Genomic DNA, 26,837 nt, shown 5'->3' with positions numbered 1-26,837 from the left:
ATGCTTTGCACTTGACCTTCTGTCAGCTATGATATCCCTAGGTGGCAGGAATTTTTCAGCTTCATTGTAATCTTATGGGACCATCTTCATATGTGTGTGGTCTCTTGTTGACCCAAACATTGTTGTGTAGCACATGACTAAATTTTGGAATCACTTTGTCAGTATTTACAAAATAGCTTTCTGAGATTTTGATTGAAATTGCCTAAATTTTTTTTTTTTTTTTTTTGAGACAAGAGTCTCGCTCTGTTGTCTAGGCTGGAGTGCAGTGGCACGATCTCAGCTCACTCCTGTCTGCACCTCCCTGGTTCAAGTGATTCTTACGCCTCAGCCTCCCAAGCAGCTGGGATTACAGACATGCACCACCAGGCATGGCTGACGTTTGTATTTTTAGTGAGACAGGGTTTTGCCACGTTGGCCAGGCTGGTCTCGAACTCCTGGCCTCATGTGATCTGCCTGCCTCAGCCTCCCCCAGAGTGCTGGGATTACAGGTATGGGCCACTGCACCTGGCCAAAATTGCCTAAATTTTTAAAATCCTAAATTGGTGTTGAATTTTGTCAAATGCTTTCCTGCATCGATTTTACTGATCACGTGATTTTTCTCCATGTTTTTTTTTTTTTTAATGTGCTAAATTATATTGCTTAACTTTGGAATGAAAAAATAATCTTACATTCCTGAAATAATTTCAGTTTGGTTGTGATGTTTTATTCTATTTCGTGCTGAATTCAGTTTACTAATATTTTGTTTAGGAATTTGCATCTATGTTCATGACACAGATTGGCCTGTAATTTTCCTTTTTTGTAATGTCCTTGTCAGGTTTAGGCCTCAAAGTTATGTTGACTTTATAAAATGAACTGTGAAGTATTTCCTCTTTTTTATGCTTTAGTTTGAGTAATGTTGATTTTTTTATATCTTCCTTAAATATTTATTAGAATTCACCAGGGAAGTTATCTTGGCCTGTTATTTTCTTTCTTAAGTAAATTTTGTTTTCATTCTTTTTTATAGTGAAGTATATTGAGTTAGAATGCATACACAAACAAATGCACACAACTTAAAGTCCAGTTCAATGAATTTTGACTAATGTATAAACCTGTTTTACTTCCACTATAAGCAAAATACAGTGAATTTTCATCAACTAAAAAGTTCTCTTGTGCTCATTTACCTTCAGTACCTATCCCTACCCCAGCCACAAGCAACAAATGATTTTCACATGCTTATTTGCCATCTGTATACCTCTTTGGTTAGTTTTCTGTTTATATCTTTTGCCCATTATTTTTTATTTTTTATTTTTTTGAGACAGAGTCTTGCTGTGTTACCCAGGCTGGTCTTGAGCTCCTGGATCCTCCCGCCTCAGCGTCCCAAGTAGTTGGGACTACACGCACACAATACTACTCTTGGTTTGCCTACTTTTAAATCAGGTTGTTTGTTTTCTTATTATTGTGTTCTCTATACTGTAGGATATTCTTCCTTTCCTAGAATTTCATGTAAATGGAGTCAGACATACTGTTGTGTCTGGCCTCTTTTGTTCAGTGTAATGTTTTTGAGCTTCATCCTTGCATATTATATGTATCAGTGATTCATTCAATTTTTATTGCTGCATAATATTGGATTGTATAGCTATACCACAATATGTTTATTTATTCTCCTGTTGATGGAATATTGGTTGTTTCCAGTATTTAGCTATTATTATTATTTATTTATTTATTTTGAGACAGAGTCTTGCTCTGTCGCCAGGCTGGAGTGCAGTGGTGCAATCTCGGCTCACTGCAGCCTCTGTCCCAGGTTCAATCGATTCTCCTGCCTCACCCTCCTGAGTAGCTGGGACTACAGGCTTGTACCACCATGCCCAGCTAATTTTTGTATTTTTAGTAGAGATGGGATTTCACCATGTTGGCCAGGATGGTCTTGATCTCTTGACCTCATGATCTGCCTGCCTTGGTCTCCTAAAGTGCTGGGATTACAGGCATGAGCCACCACGCCTGGCCTTTTTTTTTTCTTTTTAGACAGAGTCTCACTCTGTAGCCCAGGCTGGAGTGCAGGGCCACTATCTCGGCTCACTACAAACCTGTGCCCCTCAGGTTCAAAAGATTCTTGTGCCTCAGCCTCCTGAGTAGCTGGGGTTACAGGCGTGTGCCACCATGTCTGGCTAATTTTTTTATTTGTAGTAGACACTGGGTTTTGCCATGTTGGCCAGGCTGGTCTTGAACTCCTGACCTCAAGCGATCTACCTGCCTTGGCCTCCCAAAATGTTGGGATTACAAGCGTGAGCCACCACACCTGGCCAGGGATGTCATTTTTTATAACTAGCCATGAACTTTAGCTTTGAAGTAAAACTATATCTAGCAAGTGATTTTTACCTGATATTTGTTGTTGTTCTTGCCCATATTTTAGTTGGGTTGTGTTATTATGTATTCTAGATTTAAGTTTTTGTATATGGTGTGAGGCAAGTGTCAAGTTTAATTTTTTTTCCTACAAACATCCAGTTGTTCCAGTACCTTTTGATGATAAGACTGTCTTTTACCCCATTGAATTATCTTAATACCTTCATGAAAAGCAATTGGCCATATATATGTGGATCTATTTTTGGACTCTCAATTCTGTTCCAGTGATTTATATGTCCACCCTTACGTCAATACCATGTTATTTTGATTATTGCTACTTTATAGTAAGTGACAGCATGTTGCCTGAAATCATGTCTTCCACCTTTATTCTTCTGTTGATGTTTGCTTTGGCAATTAGGAGTCCTTTGCATCTTCATATACGTTTTAGAATCAGCTTATCTATTGCTACTAAAAATGCTTGATTGGGATTATGTTAAATCTAGAAACTAATTTAGGAAGAATGGACATATTAACAGTTTCAAGTTTCAGACCCATGAGCGTATTTTAACTCTCCATTAGGTCTTTTAAAATTTATCACAGCAGTGTTTTATGGTTTTTAGTGTAGAGATCTTAACATGTTTTTGTTACATTTGTTGCTATGTATTTGACCTTTTTTGATACTAGTGTAAATGGAAATGTTTTCTTTTATGTTCTAATTATTCATTATTACACTAAATCATCTTTGGGTGACTACTAAACATTCTGTTGAAAATTTGTAGAAATAATTTGACACTCAAGGTGATATTTTAATGCAGACAGGATTTCCTTTTGCTTTTGTCTGGCTCGCAGACTAGATGCTGATCACTTTGTTCCAGTCAGGGACCGAGATAATTCAAAACTGGCTTTCAAGTCTAATACGGGCTTGTCTATTTCCTGTTCACTCTTCTGTTTAGAATGTGGCCCTTCGGGATCCAACTGAAATCCTGGGTTATCTACTAAAACCCCTCCTCTTTGATGGGCCCCAAGTTCCAATGTGTGTGAAGATTGCCAGAAGCTATACTCAGCTTATCAGCCTTCCAGCTGTTGCTTTTGCTTTCAGATTTGGCAATTGCCTGAGTGGAAAAAGTTACCTCAAATACTTGGGTCGCTTCTTTTGTCTTCTCTCTCAAAACTTGTGTAACTTTTCTAATCACTGTGGCAGTATTCTGATGCCTTCAAAGCATGCTTTCCTTTTTTTGCTTCTTTTCTTAAATATGTATATTTTGTACATCTTTCCTAAGCTGCTTTCAGCAGGAGGGTTGATCTGAGATAACCTGAGAAACCATTCCAGAAGTGTCTTTCTCTTCTCCCTGTCCTCCACCCTTCACTGGAATATAATATTGTTTTCTGTATCTCATTTAATGCTATACTCCCAGCACTTAGAATAGTGTGGAGCACAGAGTAGAATATCTGTTGGATTAAAGATGAGGCTAGCCAAGAGTTTGAGGCTGCAGTGGGCTATGATTGTGCTACTGCACTCCAGCCTGGGTAAAAGAGCAAGAGACCCTGTCTCTAGTGAAAGAAAAAGAAAGAATGAGGGTGAGTGCAGTGATTTAACACCTGTAATCTCAGCACTTTGAGAGGCTGGAACAGGAGGGTCACTGGAGCCCAGGTGTTTGAGACCAACTAAAGCAACATAGTAAGACTCTGTCTCTCTCTCTATTTTTTAAATTTCTTTTTAAAGAACGAATTCATTAGCATTTTATTTGAGAAGATAGAATAGTAATTCAAAAGAAAATATCTTTTTTGTCATTTTTTCAAAACTAAGATATATCCTTTCTTGAACATAATTATGGTGGGTTTTGAACTAGAACTCAGGAGCTTTAGGATTGTAAGCTCTTTTTTTTATAATTTAAAAATATTTTAAATTTAGAGTTGTCCCTATTTTTTATTTTTATTTTCTTTCTTTCCTAAGATATTGTAGAATCTATTTTTTATTTTAGAAATGTTTAATTGACAAACAGTAATTATAGTCTCTTATTGATATTTCCTTAAAATTTAAAGTAACATCTTTGGTCTTTGTTTCTCCATTTGTAAATGATTTATTCCTCTTAGTCATGGACATAGTTTCCATTGTTGTTAATTAAAGAAACTTTGAGAGGCATTGAGGGAGGTTGGAGGGAGAGTAGGGTGGACAGAGGAGCAGAGGAGAGAAAAGGGAAACTCATTGAAAGCCACGTGGAGAGGGAGTGAAGAGCAGAAGAAAGAATAGAGGGGACCTGAGGCACCCAGAGAGGGACAGAGAACCATGGCGTCTGGTGACACTGCTGCCAGAGAGGAGGAGCATAGCCTTTGAGAATGTGAGCTCTTCCTCCAGAAGCACAACATTCAGGCACCGCTCAAAGATTCTATTATGCAGTTGTGCACTGCTCAACCCCAGGGACCAGTGGCATTCCTCAGGGAACACTTTGAGAGGTTGGAGAAGGAGGAGACAAAACAAATTCACAATATGCAGGAAGCAGGCACTTGTACAGAATTAAGGAGAATGAAATCTCACCTCCTCCATCCAACCCAGTGGTTAAAGATCAGAGGTGACAAGGTACTGTCAGCACTGAATTCTTCATGGAGGAAGATGCCAGATCATATGTTAGAAAGATTATACCGAAAGATTATAAGATTATACCAAAAGCCATTATAAGGCAATGTCTTTAGCCAAAGCCATTGAAAAGAATGTGCTGATTTCACATCTTGATGATAATGAGAGAAGTGATATTTTTGATGCCATGTTTCCAGTCTCCTTTATCACTGGAGAGACAGTGATTCTGCAAGGTGATGAAGGGGATAACTTCTGTGTGATTAATCAAGGAGAGAGGGATGTCTGTGTCAATAATGGATGAGCAACCAGTGTTGAGGAAGGAGGGAGCTTTGGAGAATTTGTTTTGATTTATGGAACACCTGGAGTAGCCACTGTCAAAGCAAAGGCAAATGTGAAATGGTAGTGTATCAACCGAGACAGGTATGGAAGAATCTGTATGGGAAGCACACTGAGAAAGTGGAAGATGTATGAGGAATTCCTTAGTAAAGTGTCTATTTTAGAGTCTCTGGATCAGAGGGAGCATCTTATGATAGCCGATACATGGGAACCAGTCAAGTTTGAAGACTGGCAGAAGATTGTGGTGCAGGGAGAGCCAGGGGATGAGGGATGAGTTCCTTATTATTCTAGAGGGGCCAGCTGCTATGCTGCAACGTTGGTCAGAAAATGAAGAGTTTGTTGAAGTGGGAAGATTGGAGCCTTCTGATTATTTTGGTGAACTTGCATTACTGATGAATCATCCTCCTGCTGCCACAGTGGTTGTACATGGCCCCTTGAAGTACGTTAAGCTGGACCAGCCTAGATTTGAATGTGCTCTTGGCTCATGCTCAGACCTCCTCAAACGAAACATCTAGTAGTACAACAGTTTTATATCACTGTCTGGAATCTGCCTCCTGGGCCTCCCTTTTTTCCTCTCCCCAATCCGTACTTCACTCTTGCAGACCACTTTATTTTTGCTATTTGCAGTGCCAGATGGACACTAGCATCACAGCTTCTTGTCTCTTTATATATTACAAGTTGCTCTTATTGTACCGTTTTTAATTTGGAGCAGTAAATACTCGTACACAATTAAATAGAGTTTTGTGGTGTCTTTGCTGTTACTGCTTCACTTTGGGCAATGTTAGTACTCAACCTCTGAGCAGTGAGTGCCATGCTTTTGGGTGAGGGCAGATCCCAGTATCAGTTGAATTACCATAGAGTAATGATGGAACAGTATAAGATTTTTGTTTTTTTTTAACTGACATAACTTTCCAGTTTTAAGCATATTTAGACTGTGGACATATATGCTGTATTTCTTTGTGGAATAAATGATTTATCATTAAACTTTAAGGATTAGGAAAAATGGATACAGAAAAATCTTAATATAGTAGAAATACATCTGCCTGTAATTAAACTAGTTTAAGGGTGGAAAAATGCCCATTTTTCCACTCTTAAATTATCATTGGGTATGATCAGTTTAGTTTCTTTTTTTAACCAGAATTTTTGTTTGCCAAGCTAATTCGCCTGGTTTTGTTTATATCTTGTTATTAATGTTTTCCCTCCAATTCTGAAATATTTTTAGATGTGTCTATCTATACCTGCCTTTTAAGTTTGGAACCAAATCATAGATTGCAAATATTGGGTTATGATTTAACTGCGTCTGCCTCTGCTCACAAATTCTGATTAGACCTTTATCCAGCTAGTGCCAAGTATTGATCAGATGCTGAATTGAGGATCAGAATTTGAGATCTACACTCCTGGTTGTTAATTTAGAGCTTTTGGTTAATGTACATCCTTCAGTTGACTCTAGTATAATCTCCTATGCTTATCAAGCTGATTCCAGGAGATTGAATTTGCTACAACTAGATTCAGTTGGAACAAAAGTCATAACAGAAATAGAGGTGATATTGCTAAAGGGAGAGGTGTCAAGCTGACAAAGCTCAGTGTCTAGAATTTTTCCCCACTAAATTCAGTGGGATATGAGATTATGGAAGTGTTTTTACTTTTTTTTTTTGAAACAGAGTCTTGCTCTGTCACCCAGGCTGCAGTGCAGTGGTGCTCTCTGCACTCTGCAACCTCAGCCTCCTGGGTTCAAGTGATTCTCCTGAGTAGCTGGGACTATAGGCACAGCCATCACGCCCAGCTAATTTTTGTATTTTTAATAGAGATGGGCTTTTAACATGTTGGCCAGGCTAATCATGAACTGCTGACTTCAAGTGATCCGCCCGCCGTGGCCTCCCAAAGTGTTGGGAGTAAATTACAGGTGTGAGCCACCGTGCCCGACCGAAGCTTTTTACTTTAGCATTTGTTCCTTCCTTTTTATTTCAACTAGAATTTCTGGTGGGTTGGGGGTAGGGTATGATGTGTCTGTGTTTTTCAAATTGGTATAAAAGGCCATTCTGCTTCAAGTCCTACTTTCCTATCTAGTATTTATTTCTCTAGCAGACTTTTTAAAAAGTGTACTTATGTTTTGAATCTGAACTGTATTTCAGTATTTTCTAGCCTTACGAGTTACAGTATTCCAATGATACCCAACAGTTTATTTTAATTTTTTGTTTTTATTATTATTTTTTGAGACAGAGTTTTGCTTTTGTTGCCCAGGCTGGAGTGCAGTGGCGTGATCTCAGCTCACTGCAACCTCCACCCCCTGGGTTCAAGCAGTTCTCCTACCTCAGCCTCCCGAGTAGCTAGGATTATAGGCACCCGCCACCACACCTGGCTAATTTTTTATTGTTGTTGTTTGTTTTTTTGAGACGCAGTCTGGCTCTGTTGCCTAGGCTGGAGTGCAGTGGCGCGATCTTGGCTCACTGCAAGCTCTGCCTCCCAGGTTCATGCCATTCTCCTGCCTCAGTCTCCCGAGTAACTGGGACTACAGGCGCCCGCCACCACGCCTGGCTAATTTTTTGTATTTTTTGTAGAGACGGGGTTTCACCCTGTTAGCCAGGATGGTCTTGATCTCCTGACCTCGTGATCTGCCTGCCTTGGCCTCCCAAAGTGCTGGGATTACAGGTGTGAGCCACTGCGCCTGGCCATTTTTTTTTTTTTTTTTTTAAGTAGAGACGGGGTTTCCCATCATTTTGGCCAGGCTGGTCTTGAACTCCTGACCTTGGGTGATCCACCCGCCTCAGCCTCCCAAAGTGCTGGGATTACAGATGTGAGCCACTGTGCCTGGCCTATTATTTTCTAAATAGAATTTCATAGTTCTTAATGTAGGCACTTATTTCCATTGTGATTTACATATAATGTAATATAGGGATATATTTGGGAGTGACAACAAGCATTTTTCCATCTGTGTGCAACTGGCTCTGATTATTGATCACCTCTCCTACCCTTTCCTGGGTCATTTAAATTGGTCATGGTAGGTTTTTTTTGTTGTTGTTGTTGTTTTCATTGATTTGAAAAAGTTTTAGATTGTTTCTAAGTATGAAGTATAAATCTGGGAAAGAGATTTGATTTATACTTTAGTATGAGATAGAAGGCCACCTTGTTAAAAATTTTTAAATTTCCAAAATAATCCATATTAAATGAGGTTTGCTGATCAGTACTTTGTCTTTAGGTACCTTTTTATATTTAAATAATTAAATATAAAAATTATGTTTTTATAAACTTACTAAAGAGCCTTCAAAGAAAAAAGATAGCAAGGGCATTGGAATTAATGTTTTAAACAATCAAAATGCTTAGTTATAAATCCCAGCACTTCAGGAATAGGGCGATTGCTCGAGTTCTAGAGTTTGAGACCAGCCTGGACAACATAGTGAGACCCTGTCTCTACAAAAAATTTAAAAATCAAGTTGAGTGTCATACTGTATGCCTGTAGTGTTAGCTTCTTGGGAGGCTGAAGTGGGAGGATCATACTTGAGCCTAGGAGTTCAGGGCAGTAGTAAGCTATGATCACGCCACTGCACTCCAGCCAGGGTGACAGAGGAAGACCCTGTCTCTTAAAACAAAAAACAAAACCCTTAGGTATAAATATAAACTTATAAGTTTTATTATGTAGTAATCCTGCCCGTGAATACAAACAAAACAGATTATTGTGTTTTAATACATAAAGATGAAAATTTTCATAAAAAATTACATTTTGAGTAATATGTAAATGTTTACCTGTGTTTCTCCCCTCTCTTCCCTTTAGGGCCATTTTGAGTGCCAGATCTAGTTATTTTGCTGCAATGCTGAGTGGCTGTTGGGCTGAAAGCTCCCAAGAGTACATTACTCTTCAAGGGTAAGCATATTTTTACAGGGCCATTTGACTGCAAATGATTGCAAATTGTATTTCATACAAAGCACTTTTTATGAATCTGATTTCCCTGGATGTTCAGTGAAATATTTCTCAGGTGGAATTCAACAAAGTACATTTTCTGAAACAGGAAGTAATAGAGAGCATTTATTAATAGAGGTATTGTGTTAATCTGATTATGCTTCTATGACAGAATATCCAAACTGGGTGATTTAAACAACAGGTATTTATTTTCTCATGGTTCTGGAAACTGAAAGTTCAAGATAAACGTGCCAGCAGTTTTGGTGTCTGATGAGGGCTCTGCCTCTGGGTTGCACTCTGCCGCCTTCTTGCTGTACACTCATGTGGCCTTTCCTTGGTGCATGCACTTGGAGAGAGAGTCTTATGGTACTTCTTATGAGGAAATGAATCCTATCAGATCAAGGACCCATGTGACCTCATTTAACTTTTAATTACTCTCTTAGAGGCCCCATCTCTAAATATGACCACACTGGGGGTTAGGGCTTTACCATATGAATTTGGAGGGAACACAGACATTTCACTTCATAACAGGTAGTTTTCTAAATTTTTTTTCTTTTTATTTTTTTGAGATGGGATCTAGCTATGTTGCCGAGGCTAGAGTGCTGTGACACAGTCGTGGCTCAGGAGTTCGAGGCTGCAGTGAGCCATGATCACACCACTGCATTCCAACCTGGGTAACAGAGCCAAACCCTGTCTCAAAAAAAAAAAAAATACATATATATATATGTACACACACACACATATATATACACACGCATATATTTTATATAACTTAAAGTATCTCCAGTTATCTCAAAGGGATCTTAATTGTTTAAACTATTAATATGCAAAGCAAATATTTCCATTCAATTTCTTTTTTTTTGTTTGTTTTTTGAGATGTAGTCTCATTCGGTCACCCAGGCTGGAGTCAAGTGGTGGGATCTCAGCTCACTGCAACCTCCACTGGTCTCCCAGGTTCAAGTGATTTTCTTGCCTCAGCCTCCTGAGTAGCTGGGATTACAGGCATGCACCACCACGCCTGGCTAATTTTTGTAGTTTTAGTAGAAATGGGGTTTTGCCACATTGGCCAGACTGGCCTTGAACTCCTGACCTCAAGTAATTCACCTGGCCTTGGCATCCCAAAGTGTTGGAATTACAGGCATGAGCTACTGCACCTGGCCTACATTCAAGTTTTTAAATACTAATATAACACTTATAGGAAAGGGGTATTAGAAAATCAAATTAATAGCAGTTCATAAATAAAGACTTGGAAATCACTGACCTTACCAGAAGGACTATGCTGGAGACCTTTCCAAAGAAGATTTTGCTCTTCTCTGAGAGAAGACATCTTCAGAAATACACATTTAGATACTAGATATACAATTTGGCTGTTTGATGGTCTTTATTAAGTGTATAAAGAGAAATTAAACTCTTCAACCTAACTGAGAAATAAATGTGCTTAGATACGTCCAAAACATGAAAATACATGGCATGGGCAATACATAGCAAAGATATGTAACAACAGGAGAAGTGAGTTGTTTTCACTACTTGTATCTACCTTTTATTTGTTTTCATTTATTATTTCTGTATATGTGCTTTTAAAAAATACATTATGTAGGCCAGGCACGGTGGCTTCCACCTGTAATCCCAGCACTTCGGGAGGCCAGGGCGGGGGGATCACGAGGCTGGGAGTTCAAGACCAGCCTGACCAACATGGTTGAAACCACGTCTCTACTAAAAATACAAAAACTAGCTGGGCGTGACGGCATGTGCCTGTAATCCCAGCTACTCCGGAGGCTGAGGCAGGAGAATCTTTTGAACCGGGGAGGCAGAGGTTGCAGTGAGCTGAGATCGTGCCACTGCACTCCAGCCTGGGCGACAGAGCGAGACTCTGTCTCAAAAAAAAAACACAAAACAAAAAAAAACACGTTATGTAATGATGATCTAATTAAATTCTTTTTATCTGAGGTCGATATAGGGCTTCAAGTGATCCTCCTGCCTCAGCCTCCTAAATAGCTGGGATTATAGATGTGTACTCCTACACCTTGCTAGTTTTTATAATTTTTAGTAGAGATGAGGTCTCATCGTGTTGCCCAGGCCGGTCTCAAACTCTTGATCTCAAGCGATCCTCCCACCTTGGCCTCCCAAAGTACTGGGATTATAGGTGTGAGCCACCGCACCCAGCTTAAATCACATTTGTCAATTCATAATTCAGAGTTCATTCCACACAGTCACTGAAGAAATTTAAAAGTTTTCCCATTGATATGTGTTCTTGAGCTAGCTCAGACTGCTCTTCTTCTCCACTGTGTAAATCTTTGTCCCACAGAACCCTAATGTTCCTAGTAGGCACATTAGGAGAAACGCATGGCATAGGATTGGGATCTTAGGGGAAGGCCATTTGCAAAGGGATGCCCCTTCAGCTTTTATCTGTTTTATATAGTTCAAGGTGACCTCTGAGTTTAGCTATAGGAATAAAGGCAAGGGGGAGTCTTTTGTTTTTCAGTCTTCTTTAATCACCCCTCATGATCTGATGAGATTAAACATTCAAACACTCAGGCTTTTAAAGATGAGGTCTATTAATTAATAGACCAGTGGGCAGAGGTCAGTGGGCAAGAAATAAGTAATGACATCAATTACTCATCTCTACTCTTTCACCTGTAATTTTCTGTCTTTAATTTACAATGGAAGTAATGGATAAATAACCTCTTTTGCAGTGTGGCTTGACTCCTGCTGACCAACTTTAGTAGCTTGTTCAAGGGAAAGCCAAATAGAAGTAGCCCAGTTAGTTTCAAAATGTCATCTGAATAAGTAGACCATACATTGTATTAGTGCCAGCCATGACCAGGCTCACCCCTCTTAACAGTATTTTCACTTCACTTTTACTGTAAGCAAGGTTTTGCTTCTCACTGGTTCATTTTACCTAGAGCTGCTTTATTAACAGTGGAGGCTCACCTCTAATTGGCTTATTGACTCCTAATTTTTTTTTTCTTTCTGAATTCATATTGCTTTATTTTAATTTTATTATTCTTATATAGTTGTCCTTTCTTGTATTGACTTTGGTTAAAATCCCTTTTATCTTAAATTGTTAAGTCTATATATTCCTAAAATACTGTTAACATAATTTTATATTTTACTATACATTTTACTTTACATCATGTTATTCCCCAACAGAAAAATGTGTAAGAGTAAACCCAGAAGAAAGGAGTGCTGGCCGGGCGCGGTGGCTCAAGCCTGTAATCCCAGCACTTTGGGAGGCCGAGACGGGTGGATCACGAGGTCAGGAGATCGAGACCATCCTGCCTAACACGGTGAAACCCCATCTCTACTAAAAATACAAAAAACTAGCCGGGCGAGGTGGCGGGCGCCTGTAGTCCCAGCTACTCCGGAGGCTGAGGCAGGAGAATGGCGGGAACCTGGGAGGCGGAGCTTGCAGTGAGCTGAGATCGTGCCACTGCACTCCAGCCCGGGTGACAGAGCGAGACTCCATCTCAAAAAAAAAAAAAAAAAAAAAAGAAAGGAGTGCTATGCAATGGTGAACAAAGCAATTGTAAAAACATTAGCAACATTAAATAATTGACTCCTAATGTTAATGCATTGAAAATGAAGGTACTGTTGTTGTTGTTCAACTGCTTTATCTTATTTGATAAAGCAAGGTTCTATAACACTAAAAGAAGAAAGTATCAATAAAGCAAGGTTCTATAACTCTAAAAGAAGAAAGTATCACGTGGTGGATACATGGCTTCATCTATACCCTTATTGTTATTATTATCACACAGTGCTATGATATATTTTGCCTTTCCCTGTTGTGTCATGTGTCAAATTGATTGTCTCAAATTGCTACTTACAATTTTATTAGCATTGTGGCATATAACGCTGTTGGAAGGCTAAAGGGGATTAAGGAATTTTACTTTAAAAAATTACATATTTTAGGAATTCGTATATTGAAACAATACACAAAACACATTCCAGTTTCCCATTAGCTTACATTGTAAACCTAGGCAGATGTTTCCATGAGGAGTGTAGTGTCATAAAAGGATAATAAACCTTGGTGTCCTTACAGGCAGTAGTATATCCAGTCCTAACTTGTTATATGACTTTGGGGACATTCCTTAGCTTTCCTGAGCTTCCTGAGGTGGTTGAAAGGATTAAATGGATACAGTAAGGAAATAAACTGGTGTAGTATGTAGTGCTCATTAATATTGACTGTTCTTTCTTTCTCTAAATTAGATTATTCTCATTTTCTAGAGAGAAAAGCGTTCAAGAGAGGGCCTTTCCCAATACCAGGACAGCAATGCTTACTTTGCATAATCAGCAGCTGCTTTTGGAACTGTGCTACTGTTGCATATCTGCAGGATGTTTTCTGTCAGTACATTCTAAGACAATCCTGTCTGTCCTTACAGAAGGAACCACCATATTTTTAGTGAGTTAGTAATTCACCAGATACTGAGAACATAATGCACATAGTATTTTTCAAGAGGAACTGCCTTCAATAATTTGAGTGTGGGGACAGCAGAATTCTATAATCCTAGTTCCATCCATGCCCCAGAGTTGGGGAGTGGAAGGATATAGTTGGAGGGAAATTTTCCTGCTCTAGTAGACAGAAAGGGAAAATTTTCCACATACTGTAATGTAAATTGAACCACAGCCAACACTTCTGTGAAGGAGTTCCACTTGTTTCATTTTATTAATTAGAAGTCTTCCAGTGGTGCCTGGGCTTTGGAGCATAAATTTGGATTTTCCTATCTCCCTTGGGAGATTCCTGGGATTGCCCTGGTCTTCAATATAAGTTTTGAAATATAAATGAGATGTATTTCTGTCCTGATTAAAATCCTCATTGTCTTCTCATTACAATTAGAATTAAACCCAAACTCTTTACCATGACCTACAAGACCCTCCATAATCTGGCCCCTGGCCTCCCTCTCATTTTGTACCATTCTTACCTGCATTTGTGGCTCTTTCCTCCAGTAACTTCATTCCTGCAGCAGGGCCTTTGTTCTTCTGGCTTCCTCTGCCTAACAGTTTTTCACCTAGTATTTTGCATGGCTGGCTTCTTCTCATGCTTGAAATCTCAGATCAAGCATCACCTTCCCAGACTGTTACACCTATTATAGCTATAGACCAACTCCTCAGTTACTCTCTCTTACATTATCCTATTGTATTGTCTTCATGGCACTTTGACTATCAAAAATTTTAATATTGTCCATGTCCTTCCACTAGAATGTAAACTTCTTATATCCACAAAGTTTAGAATGAGCCTGTCATTCACAAATATTAATTATGAATGAACAAAGAATGAATGAGTGAATGAATGGAGTCTCTGTGTCCCATTAGCCCACACACAGGGCTCCACAAAGGAGCCTGAAACTTTAGAAAGTACACATGAAACAGGTATTTTATTTTATTTTATTTTATTTTTTTAGACAGAGTTTCACTCTTGTTGCCCAGGCTGGAGTACAATGGCGTGATCTCGGCTCACTGCAGCCTCCGCCTCCCGGGTTCAAGTGATTCTCCTGCCTCAGCCTCCTGAGTAGCTGGGATTACAGGCATGTGCCACCACACCTGGCTAATTTTGTATTTTTAGTAGAGACAGGTTTCTCCATGTTGATCAAGCTGGTCTCGACCTCCCGACCTTAGGTGATCCACCCATTTCAGCCTCCCAAAGTACTGGGAGTACAGGCATGAGCCACTTTGCCCGACCTTATTTATTTATTTATTTATTGAGCCAGATTCTTGCTCTGTCACCTGGGCTGGAGTGCAATGGCATGAACTTGGCTCACTGCAATCTCCACTTCCTGGATTCAAACGATTCCCCTGCCTCAGCCTTCTGAGTAGCTGGGATTACAGGCGTGTGCCACCTCTCCTAGATAGTTTTGTATTTTTAGTAGAGACAGGTTTTCACCATGTTGGCCAGGCTGGTAACACAAAGATTTTAGTAGTCTAGGTTCATATTTAGTCTCTAATCTTAGATCTTTGTCCTGAAATCGGTTTTTCTTTTTTCTAGATACATGTAATGTTTTCTTCTCCTGTAAGCTTTTACTCTGATTACATTTTAATGGGAATAGTGCTTTAAGTCTTTCCATTTAAACTATGGGCTATTGGAACAAGTTGTTGCTTTTCTGGGTCAGTTGATCATGTCTTTATAAACATTTTTGGTAAAAAATATAATACAAGTGACTTAAAATACAATGAGAATGCAGTTTAGTAAAACATCTCTCGAGACAGCAGGAAAACTATTTCTTACCATTTTTATAGTATCATATATATTGATATATAGGTTCAAATGTCTAGATTTTGCTGTTTATTATAATATGACTTATTTTTATTTAGTCATTATCTTTTGTTTAACATATCAAGAATTTTTAAAGAAGCTATTATTTCAAAATAAATAGCCAATTCTTATTAATGTTGATAAGAATGGTTCTTGAAAATCTGAGGAAAAGTATATGGAGTATTACACATTCAAGTAATTATGCTAGTGTTTTAGCAAACTACAGATAATATGCTTAATTATTCTGAGATTAAATCTTGTCATATCTGTAGTACATAAAGGAGAACATTTAGATATTTGACTTTATTTCCTAAGTATTAAAGGTGCAGAATTTTGAATCAGCAGAAACTACTACTTAGCCATGGTAGGGGTCAGTAAATATTTATTTAATTAATGGAAAAGTATTTCTGTATTTTCAATTTAGTCTCCCTCTGAAGGTTTGAGAAGATGCTGTAAGTTCCCTAATAAGCCATTCGTTAAACATTTATCAAACATCTATTGAACATATATTATTTAAGGCCATAGAGTCAAAGAAAACACCTTTCTGATTCCTGCTTTCTGGGACTCCATTTATTTTCTTCTTCTTTTTTTTTCTTTTTATGAACCTGCCATTGAGAACGTAGCCGTTTATTTTCTTCTTGCCTTCCTTGTTTTGTTTCTTTAGCAGATATTAGGTACTGTGCTTAACAAACTGTAGGGATCTTGCCAGCACTGTCCAGATCATGATTCTACTGCAGAGGTCCAGTATTATGTGGGGAAAGGAAATTCTTCCGATCCTGGGGGTATTGAATCATTGCTGACATTCTGCTGGTATCAGAGATACAAGGATAGGTGGCACAACCCTGCCCTTGCAGAACACAGTTTAGAAGGAGAGACAAATATGTAAACAAAAATACTGCAAGTCAGTTTGATAAATGTGGTAATGGAAGTGTGTGTAGTATACTTCTTCAGAGCCCAGGCTTTGGATTCAATCTGCCTGGATTTAAATTCCAGTGCATTTTGATCTTGGGCAATTTACTTAATTTCAGTTTCTTCATGTATGAAATGAGACGGATAGTAGTATCTACTATAGAGTTGGTATGGTGATTAAATGAGCCAATAGCATTCAAAATGCTTATTAGCTCAGGGACTGCCTCATAAGTGCTCATCAGATGATAGTTGTTGTTTTTAACATTCAGTCATGTTTTTTCACCTTGGGTACATTAGGAAACAATCAGATAAAAAGCCACATGTCTTGTATCTGAAAGATAAAATAAGTGGAGAGGGAAAGCATTTTAAGCACAGGGAACAGTATGTGCTAAGACATGGATGTATAAGGAAATGTAAGTAGCTCAGGTATAGAAAATGAGTAAGTTCAGTTATCTTAGAACAGCTGCTGGAGAGGTAGAACTGGAGGTGAGATGATAAAGGAATTTGAACTTTCTTTTATGGGCTTTGGAGAATAATTGAAGGGTTTTATTAGAGTTTAAAATAGAATAATTGAAGAGTTTAAGCAGGATACTGTATCGTATATTCATTTTAGCTAAATCACTCTAATAGCAATGTGGGAAATGGGATGCAAGTGGAAGATTCCAGGCAGGAAACCTGTATGAGAGGATACTGTCATAGTACAGATGGGAGAAAATAAGAGGCTGAACCAGGGCAGTGAAAGAGGAAATAGAGAGCAGAGGCTGAACTCAGTAAATTCTGGAAGGTACAAATGATTGACAGGATATAATGAGGGAGAGGACTAAGATGTACCTCAGGTTCTAACTTAGGCATATGGATGAATAATGTCTGTTGGAGTCTTCAGGGGGGCCCAATAAATAGCATACTTCCTTCCTGTTCAGAACAAGACAAAATAATCAGTCAGTGAAGTAAGAAAACATTTCCTTTATTACCGATAAAAACTGTTAAAGCAGTACAGGTTGAGTATCCCTTATCTGAAATGCTTGGGATCAGAGTGTTTCAGATTTTTTCAGGTCTTGGAATCTTTGCACATGTATAATGAGAAAACTTGGGGATGGACATGATGCATAAGTCTAAACACAAAATTTATTTATGTTTTGTATACATTGTCAAATTCAAAATAAAATATAGAGACAAATCTCTAAATGTTTTATTTGAGAATCATAGAATTACAATTCAGAGCCTACTCACAGACTGCTGTGATCTTCCATATGTCTGAAGAACAATGAGAGGTTGGGGGTTTTACTGGAGAAACGTATTGTTTGGAAAGGAAGCTCATTGGCACTAGAGAAGCTTTTGGAAGCTGGCAAGCTCTGATTTTAGTGAAGGCGGTAGGTAATACTGGTCAAGGCAGGTTGTTTCAGCAGCTACTAGGTAAAACAGTTCTTAGGGTTACAGCAGGCTGTTTCTGCAGCTGGCTCTGTGGAAAATTCAATTCTTGAAGCAGATGCTATGTGCCTCAATTGCTTTTGCCCCCTACTCCTTGACTGTGATTTAGCTGAGTATGAAAAGAATGATCCAATTTGGATAATCAACTTACACAACACCTTATAGCCTGAAGGCAATTTTATACAATATTTTAAATAATTTTGTGAATGAAACAAATTTTGTGTATATTGAACCATCAGAAAGCAAAGTTGTCACTATCTCTCATAAAATGCTAAAATTTTGTAGCATTTTAGATTTCCTATTTTCAGATTAGCAATGCTCAACCTACAGAATGTGCTCTAATGCAAGAGCCAAAGTTGGCTTGCTTACTGTATCCCTCTAAAACAGTCCACCCGAGAGAAAGTTTGAATCTGCATGGCAGATATACTTCTTCTCCATCACCTTTTCCCACTGGTTCAGCAGAGAAGAAAGGAGAACATAGATTACCTCTTATCTGGAGTTCCTCCCAACTGATAGCCAGTAGTTGTCCACCAACCACATAATTCATCCCCCTTAGTACAGAGGAATAGAAGCTGGGGTAAGATGCAAGACGCTATGTAGCAGTGCTCTCAACAAGATAGGAATAACAGAAAGAGACTAAGTTTGGTGTGGGGAGTAAGAAGAAGGTCATGAATTCAGAGTTTGAGATATGGTACTCAATTGGACATAAAGGTTATCATTCCAAACTACCTCTTAAATCATGCCTTTTCTTTTTCATCTGTATAGTGAGTACGTTGGCCAAGCTTAGAGCCACTGATAGGTGTTACAAATTAAGAAATCTGTGCAGCGTAACAAGAATCTTTCTAGTGAATAGATTTGTGCATTTGAGGCTTTAAGCAAGACCAGAGGGCATTTGTTGAAGGTGCTGAGAAGAGGATTTCTTAATGAGCCAGAGGTTGGACAGTGACTAGAAGTGTTTTCTAACTTTAAAAGTCTGTGGTAGAGGATACTCAATAAATAATGATTTGATAACATACTGTATAACACTGTATAACTTATATAAAAATCTATTGTTGTCGTTCTGTTTAAATTAATGGTGTACCTGCATGGATGTTATTTGAAGAGTATATTCTTCAGGTAAAAGGAAGATTAGAACATTATCTTGGCTGGAAGTTTATGGGAAAATTGAATCATTGATACCGATTAAACCTTAATTATTTCTGGATTTGAGTTTTCTTTTATTTTTCAGTATAAGCCACATAGAACTGAATGTTATGATGCATTTTATATATGGAGGAACTCTAGACATTCCAGACAAGACTAATGTGGGGTATGTATTCCTTTTTAATAATTTAAGATATAAAAGAGTTAGGTTCTACTTTGTTAAGCTGTGTTGCAAAGTGTTAATGAAGTAGAAACTGCTTTTTGTAATCTATTTTACTGTATCTTCAGTATGTTTTGAGAACATCTAAAAATAAGCAGGTCACCTTATTTAGAAGAAAAGGTGACTTATCAACTCACAGTAATAAGATTGAAAACAGTCTTTATTAGACTTAAATTTAGAAGAAGCTATAAATTATGGTTTATAGATTAATAAATTGATTAAACTTTTATCAAACTTTGAAAATTATTTTACTGCTTTTTGAATTTTAGTATATCTTTTCTAAACAGCAAAAGAAAAGAAAAAACACACTTAAGAATATGGGGGCCGGGCACGGTGGCTCTCGCCTGTAATCCCAGCACTTTGGGAGGCTGAGGCGGGCGGATCTCGAGGTCAAGAGATCGAGACCATCCTGGCTAACATGGTGAAACCTCGTCTCTACTAAAAATACACACACAAAAAATTAGCTGGGCATGGTGGTATGCACCTGTAGTCCCAGCTACTTGGGAGGTTGAAACAGGAGAATCACTTGAACCCGGGAGGTGGAGGTTGCCATGAGCCAAGATCGCACCACTGCCCTCCAGTCTGGTGATAGAGCGAGACTCCATAAAAAAAAAAAAAAATCTATCTATCTATCTATCTATCTATCTATCTATCTATATATCTATCTATATATCTATATGGCATTTGCCAGGCATAGTGGCTCACACCTGTAATCCCAGCACTTAGGGAGGCAGAGGCGGGAGGATAACCTGAGCCCAGGAGATCAAGACCTGCCTGGGACTATAGTGAGACCCTGTTCTTGGGGAAAAAAAAAAAAAAAAAAGAATATAGGGCATCCTAAGGACCAACAACTGTGATTTTTAAATGCGCTATAGTGAAATACCATCTAAGCCTCTGAAATCCTACTTGGGAGTGAAAGTTCACCTTGCTCTTTTAATTTTCTGGATGTCTTCCATTTTCTTGGTATTCTAACATCAGACAAATGAAAGCTACTTTTTAATTTTAAAAATTATTTGGTTCCTTTAATTTTAAACTGAATAAATATGTTTTTCAGGAGAACATACCATGAGTCCCAGGATTTACTACTAAATTTTTATCCCCTGGCAACCTATACAAAATTTTGTCATTCTTTCAAAGCTTGTAGGCTTCTTAAGTACCTAAAGTATGTGTAGGTGTTCAGAAATACTTGCCAAATGAAAGAAGCAAAAGAAATTCTGGTTGTTGGATGCTGTCTCCAATCTTAGGGTTATTTGTAGACATTTTCTTTTTTTTTTTTGAGACAGAGTCTCGCTCTGTGGCCCAGGCTGGAGTGCAGTGGCCGGATCTCAGCTCACTGCAAGCTCCGCCTCCCGGGTTTACGCCATTCTCCTGCCTCAGCCTCCCGAGTAAGCTGGGACTACAGGCGCCCGCCACCTTGCCAGGCTAGTTTGTGTATTTTTTAGTAGAGACGGGGTTTCACCATGTTAGCCAGGATGGTCTTGATCTCCTGACCTCGTGATCCGCCCGTCTCGGCCTCCCAAAGTGCTGGGATTACAGGCTTGAGCCACCGCGCCTGGCCAGACATTTTCAATAGGATAAGACATTAGCGAATTGCCCCTCCGCCTGCCAAGAAACTTTTATTATACAAATTTGATGCAGAGAGTTTTGTAACTTTTACAGCCTTTATAGCAGTTTCTTGGATTTTGTTCTGTATATCACTTAGTATATGAAGGGAATTTGAGACATCTCCAAATTTATTTCTTGTTCTCTACTAATCAAATCAAGTGTCAGTGCTTTCAGCGTTTGGCCTATGCTGTGTTTATAATCCATAAAGGGTATATATTATGTAACGCAGAAAATTAGAATCAAAATATTTCAGATTATTTTTTTCTAAACAGACTATATATTATCAATAAATTAGTATGTATTGTGCCTTGAGTTTTAAATTGGAGAATTAACAGTGCATCTATTTTTATTTTAGTCAGATACTCAATATGGCTGATATGTATGGACTAGAAGGATTAAAAGAAGTAGCAATCTATATTTTAAGAAGAGATTACTGTAATTTCTTTCAGAAGGTAATTATTGAGCCTCAGAAATCTTTTATCCAGTGCGTTGTCATCCATTATTACCTACTAGATTTTTAACTCTGATAGTAATAGTGCTTTAAATATTTAAAATATTAAGTAAATTTAACTAATGAGAACTCCAGTTGAGAAATAATACATATGGTCTGCTTGCAAAAATCAGAAACTAATTCAAATAATTTTAAGTAAAACAAAATTGATGGGAGGGCAGGTATTGAGAGGAGGTAGGAGTATCCTGTATAATTCAAAGGTGCTCAGAGTTCGGAACTAGGAGAAAGGAAGTTAAGAACTAAGGTTACTTTCCCCATTTATCAAAGGGCTACACAGTGCTTTATTTGTTCTTACTCCTGAAAGTATACTCCTTCCTTCTACCACTTCTCTTTATAGCCGGGACTTGGGGTGGAATGTAGTTCTTTTATGCCAGTCTCTTCAGGTGACCTATGGATACTAACTAATTTTAATTTTAGTTACTGCAAAGGTAAGTTAAGTGTCTAAAGAAAGATCTCATACTATGCATTTCTAAGCCATTCATACGTTATTCTTAGATTATCCATTGTTTTAATACATTCTGTGATTGTAGGTTATTTTTATTTTCTTATTTATGCTTTTCTATGTTTTTAAAATTTTCTACAAAGAACAAGTATTTTATAATCAACTAAAACAAATCTAACTTTTTACATCATGTTTCTCTTTTACTGGTATTTGAAACAAAAATATACATTGTATGAATTCTAATTAGGTGGTTTTAATAATGCTTAAATTTAGATTTTTGTTTCGGGTAGGTCTTTTTCTACCTCTCTACAAATTGTAGCTGTGGAAGCAGCCCATGTGCTAAACGAAAGCCATGAACAACTGGGTCTAGTACCACCACTACTACCAACCCCACAAGGTTTACTGAGAAATAGTTAACCCCTCAGCTTCTTTTAACGAACCATACACTTCCGCCTCTGTAAGTAAGGGCCTTGGAAGAAGGAGGGCAGCTGGTGGTGTCCTCAGCTTTGTAGAAAGTGAGGAATTCTGGTGAAAGATTCTTCCTTCTTCATATGTCCCCCTCATATTTCCAGTCAAGTGAAAGTTAGGGGGATCCAAGTAAATCACAAAGATTAAAGCTAGAGAATATCTGCAATAAGGAGTTGATGTCTTCTTATCCCCTAGATGAACATTAACTATATCTGTAAAACCATCCCACCCTGGAGCTTCTATCAAAGACAAAGAGAAAGTGGTAATAAATTTCTTAGGAGAGCTTGGAATATGTCTGAGAAGCCAATGAGAATGTAGTTGAGTGAGGAGATTTCTAAAGAGAGAAGACTTGCTGGAGAAGCCAAAACTAGCCTTGGTGTAAGGGACGTCAGTTACTGTCATACAGAGAAAAAAATATGAGGATTCCACTCTGCACCCCGGTTACACATGGTCCACAGGGAAGGAGGAGGACCTTAATGGTTTCATGAAAGTTAGAGAAGACTGATAACAGGGCTAGATGACACCGTGTCCCACTTGGGGAGGTATTGTGCATCATGAGCCACTTGAAGAGTTCTTATCCACAGAGAGCCCAGGTTGAAGCTTGATCTGCCACTAAAAGAGCCATTATATCAATAAAGGCCTCCAGTATCTGAATTAGAACAAAGCCAAGGACGTTTCCCTACTACCATCTTGGTCTCTGCTTAATTACGTAAGGTGACCAGAGCCATCTATAGTCTTCCGTACAAATTTGACCCAGAAAATGGAGGAGCAGGAGATCAGACCATGCACTACTCCCTATTTCACATTTCAACCATAAATCTAGTCAGCAATGGGGAGGGAAATAATTATATCAGATACGATGAAGAGATAGGTGTTAAAATAGTACTGTGCTGCATTTCAATAACAGTAATATCCAGAAAGTGTTGGAATCTGCCTATAGTTTCATTAAGGGATGGGAAAAAGGGGAGATTTGACATAGCATGGTTGAAAGCATTAGTTGGGAAAATAAAAAGTCTCATGTTAGTATCTTTGAGTTGAGATTCTTCAGTAAGCCAGTTAAAGCTTATTTAAGAGCTTTAAAAGTTGTAAAAATAATCTTTTATGAGTAGTCTTTGGATCATTGCCTCTTTTTTTTTAATATGTAGATGAGTGTATTGGGTTATATGCAGCTTCTTGTATTTTACTTTCAATAATTCACTTTATTTTAAAAACACAAAAGACATATTTGTTTATATTATTAATAAAACAAAATGAAGTTTATTTTAAATTATCAGTATGCTGTTTTGTTGAAAACTTTCTTTGCTTTTATTTATTTGTTTGTTTATTTATTGAGACAGAGTTTTGCTCTTGTTGCCTAGGCTGGAGTGCAATGACACGATCTCGGCTCACTGCAACCTCCTCCTCCCAGGTTCAAGTGATTCTCTTGCCTCAGCCTCCCAAGTAGCTGGGATTACAGGTGCGTGCCACCCTGCCCAGCTAATTTTTTGTATTTTTAGTAGAGACAGGGTTTCATCATGTTGGTCAGGCTGGTCTTGAACTCCTGACCTCAGGTGATCCACCTGCCTCGGCGTCCCAAAGTGGTGGGATTACAGGTGTGAGCCACCACGCCCAGCCACTTATTTTAATATTGTCTATTTTGATGTGGTAACAGATATTTGAGAGAACAATTTCTGGTTTTGTTGACCTAATCTTTAAAATTTTTGCCTTATATTTCGTAATGTATATTTTTATAAATATACTTTTGAATATATATAATTCTGAACTTTTAGTCCTTTTTTTTTTTTTTTTTGCGGTAGAGTCTCACTCTGTCACCCAGGCTGGAGTGCAGTGGTGCGATCTCAGCTCACTGTAACCTCCGCCTCCCAGGTTCAAGCGATTCTCCAGCCTCAGCCTCCCGCGTAGCTGGGACTACAGATGCATGCCACCACACCTGGCTAATTTTTGTATTTTTAGTAGAGACGGGGTTTCACCCTTCTCTCCATGTGAGTCTCGAACTCCTGACCTCAGGTGATGCACCCGCCTTGGCCTCCCAAAGTGCTGAGATTACAGGAGTGAGCCACTGCACCCAGCCTTAGTTCTTAGTTATGCATATTTTTGGCTGTGACTTAAATATCATAAACTTACAATGATGTTATACAGTAATACAGATATGGGTATAATATGATGGACAACTCGTCCCAGAACTAGCAAGCTAGCTTCAATAATTTCATTAGCTTCACAATCCTGTCTTTTACACAATTAAACATTTTTGACTTCATTTACAGGATTTTGGTAGGCCTTACATTTTTTTTTTTTTTTTGGCACCAATTAAAAATATACTTTAGGCCAGGTGTGGAGGCTCATGTCTATAATCCCAGCACTTTGGGAGGCCAAGGTAGGAGGATTGCTTGAGCCCAAGAGTTTATGACTAGCGTGGGCAACAGAGGGAGATCCTGTCTTTACAAAAAATTTTTAAAAAATTAGCCAGGCATGGTGGGATGTGCCTGTAGTCCCAGCTACTCAGGAGGCTGAGGTGGGAGGATCATTTGAGCCCAGGAGTTCTAGGCTGCAGTGAGCCATGGTCACACCACTGCATTCCAGTCTGGGTGACAGAGCCAAACCCTATCTCAAAAAAAAAAACAAACAAAATATATGTATACACACACACACACACACACACACACAGATATTTTATATAACTTAAAGTATCTCTAGTTATCTCAAAGGTATCTTAATTGTTTAAATTGTTAATATGCAAAGCGAAAGATTTGCATTCAATTCCTTTTTTTTGTTGTTTTTTTTTTTTTGAGATGAATCTCACTCATTCAGTCACCCAGGCTGGAGTCAAGTGGTGGGATCTCAGCTCACTGCAACCTCCACCTGCCTCCCAGGTTCAAGTGATTTTCCTGCCTCAGCCTCCTAAGTAGCTGGGATTACAGGCATGCACCACCACACCTGGCTAATTTTTGTATTTTTGGTAGATTTGGGGTTTTGTCATGTTGGCCAGGCTGGCCTCGAACTCCTGACCTCATGTAATCCACCTTGCTTCGATATTCCATAGTGTTGGGATTACGGGTATGAGCCACTGCACCTGGCCTATGTTCAATTTTTTTAATACTAATATAACACTTTTAGGAAAGGGGTATTAGAAAATCAAATTAATAGTAATTCATAAATAAAGAGTTGGAAATCACTGACCTTATCAGAAGGACTATGCTGGAGACATTTCCAAAGAAGATTTTGCTCTTCTCTCAGAGAGCAGATCTTCGGAAGTACACATTTAGAGACTAGATATACAAATTGGCTGTTTGATGTTCTTTATTAAGTGTATAAAAAGAAATTAAACTCTTCAACCTAATTGAGAAATAAATGTGCTTAGAAACGTCCAAAACGTGAAAATACATGGCACGGGCAATACATAGCATAGATATGTAACAACAGGAGAAGTGAGTTGTTTTTACTACTTGTATCTACCTTTTATTTGTTCTCATTTATTACTTCTGTATATGTGCTTTTAAAAAATACATTATGTGGCCAGGCGTGGTGGCTCCCACCTGTAATCCCAGCACTTTGGGAGGCTGAAATGGGTGGATCACCTGAGGTCAGGAGGTCGAGACCAGCCTGATCAACATGGAGAAACCCGTGTCTACTAAAAATACAAAATTAGCCAGGTGTGGTGGCACATGCCTGTAATCCCAGCTACTCAGGAGACTGAGGCAGGAGAATCTCTTGAACCCAGGGGAGGTTGCAGTGAGTCGAGATCACGCCACCTCACTCCAGCCTGGGCGACAGAGTGAGACTCTGTCTCAAAAAATATATATATATATGTAATTATGATCTAACTAAATTCTTTTTATCTGAGATCAATATAGCGCCTCTCATTGCACAATTACTTTAATTTGTATTTATACGTTAGGAAGCAGATTAGACCATGTTGTTGTATTGCAATGTGAGGTGCTAGAAATTATTATACCACTTTTGCTTTAAAAACGATATTTAACCTAAAATAAATTAGAATAAAAATTGTGTGCATTCTGGCAGCCAAAAGAGTTCAAATGATATGCCATAAAATTGAAAGTTGTGACACTTAGTTTTAAAGGAATTACAGACTTTTTAACAAAAAAAACTTAGAGCATTTTTAGGTTCACAGCAAAATTGAGAGGGAGGTACAGAGATATCCTACATACCCACTTCCTTCTACACATGCATAGCTTCCCCCACTGTCAACATCTCCCACTGGAGCGGTACCTTTGTTACAACTGATGAGCATACAGTTACACATTATTGTCCAAAATTCATGGTTTGCAATAGAGTTCGCTATTGGTGTTGTACATTTTATGGGTTTATACACGTATATAATGGCATGTGTCTACCATTATAGTATCATAAGGAGTGTTTTCAGTGCCCAAAAATCCTCTATGCTCTGACTGCTCATCCTTCCCTCCCCATTAACCCCCAGCAACCACTGACCTTTGTACTGTCTCTGTAGTTTTGTTTTTTCCAGGGTGTAATATAGTTGCAATCATATAGTATATAGCATTTTCAGATTGGCTTCTTCCACTTAGTAATATGCATTTAAGATTCCCCCATGTCGGCTGGGCGCGGTGGCTCAAGCCTGTAATCCCAGCACTTTGGGAGGCCGAGACAGGCGGATCACGAGGTCAGGAGATCAAGACCATCCTGGCTAACACGGTGAAACCCCGTCTCTACTAAAAAATACAAAAAACTAGCCGGGCGAGGTGGCGGGCGCCTGTAGTCCC

The 26,837-nt window shown here is 38.5% G+C and overlaps 1 protein-coding gene and 1 pseudogene across 1 annotated transcript in view; both read left to right on the top strand.

Moving 5' to 3' along the window:
• The window catches only part of BTBD8 (BTB domain containing 8), a 105,509-nt gene that overhangs the window by 41,197 nt on the left and 37,475 nt on the right, over positions 1-26,837 (top strand). Inside the window, exons 5-7 of the mRNA XM_033196924.1 lie at positions 9,000-9,089; positions 18,938-19,018; positions 21,033-21,129. Of these exons, the coding sequence (XP_033052815.1) occupies positions 9,000-9,089; positions 18,938-19,018; positions 21,033-21,129 (268 nt within the window). The remainder of the gene's footprint in view (positions 1-8,999; positions 9,090-18,937; positions 19,019-21,032; positions 21,130-26,837) is intronic.
• Positions 4,607-5,874, top strand: LOC117076070 (annotated as a pseudogene).

Source organism: Trachypithecus francoisi, unplaced genomic scaffold, assembly GCF_009764315.1.
Source record: "Trachypithecus francoisi isolate TF-2019V2 unplaced genomic scaffold, Tfra_2.0 Lachesis_group5, whole genome shotgun sequence".
In the NCBI taxonomy this organism is placed as follows: Eukaryota; Metazoa; Chordata; class Mammalia; order Primates; family Cercopithecidae; genus Trachypithecus; species Trachypithecus francoisi.
The sequence above is the reverse complement of the archived record's forward strand: the minus strand, read 5'-3'. Positions and strand labels throughout refer to the sequence as shown.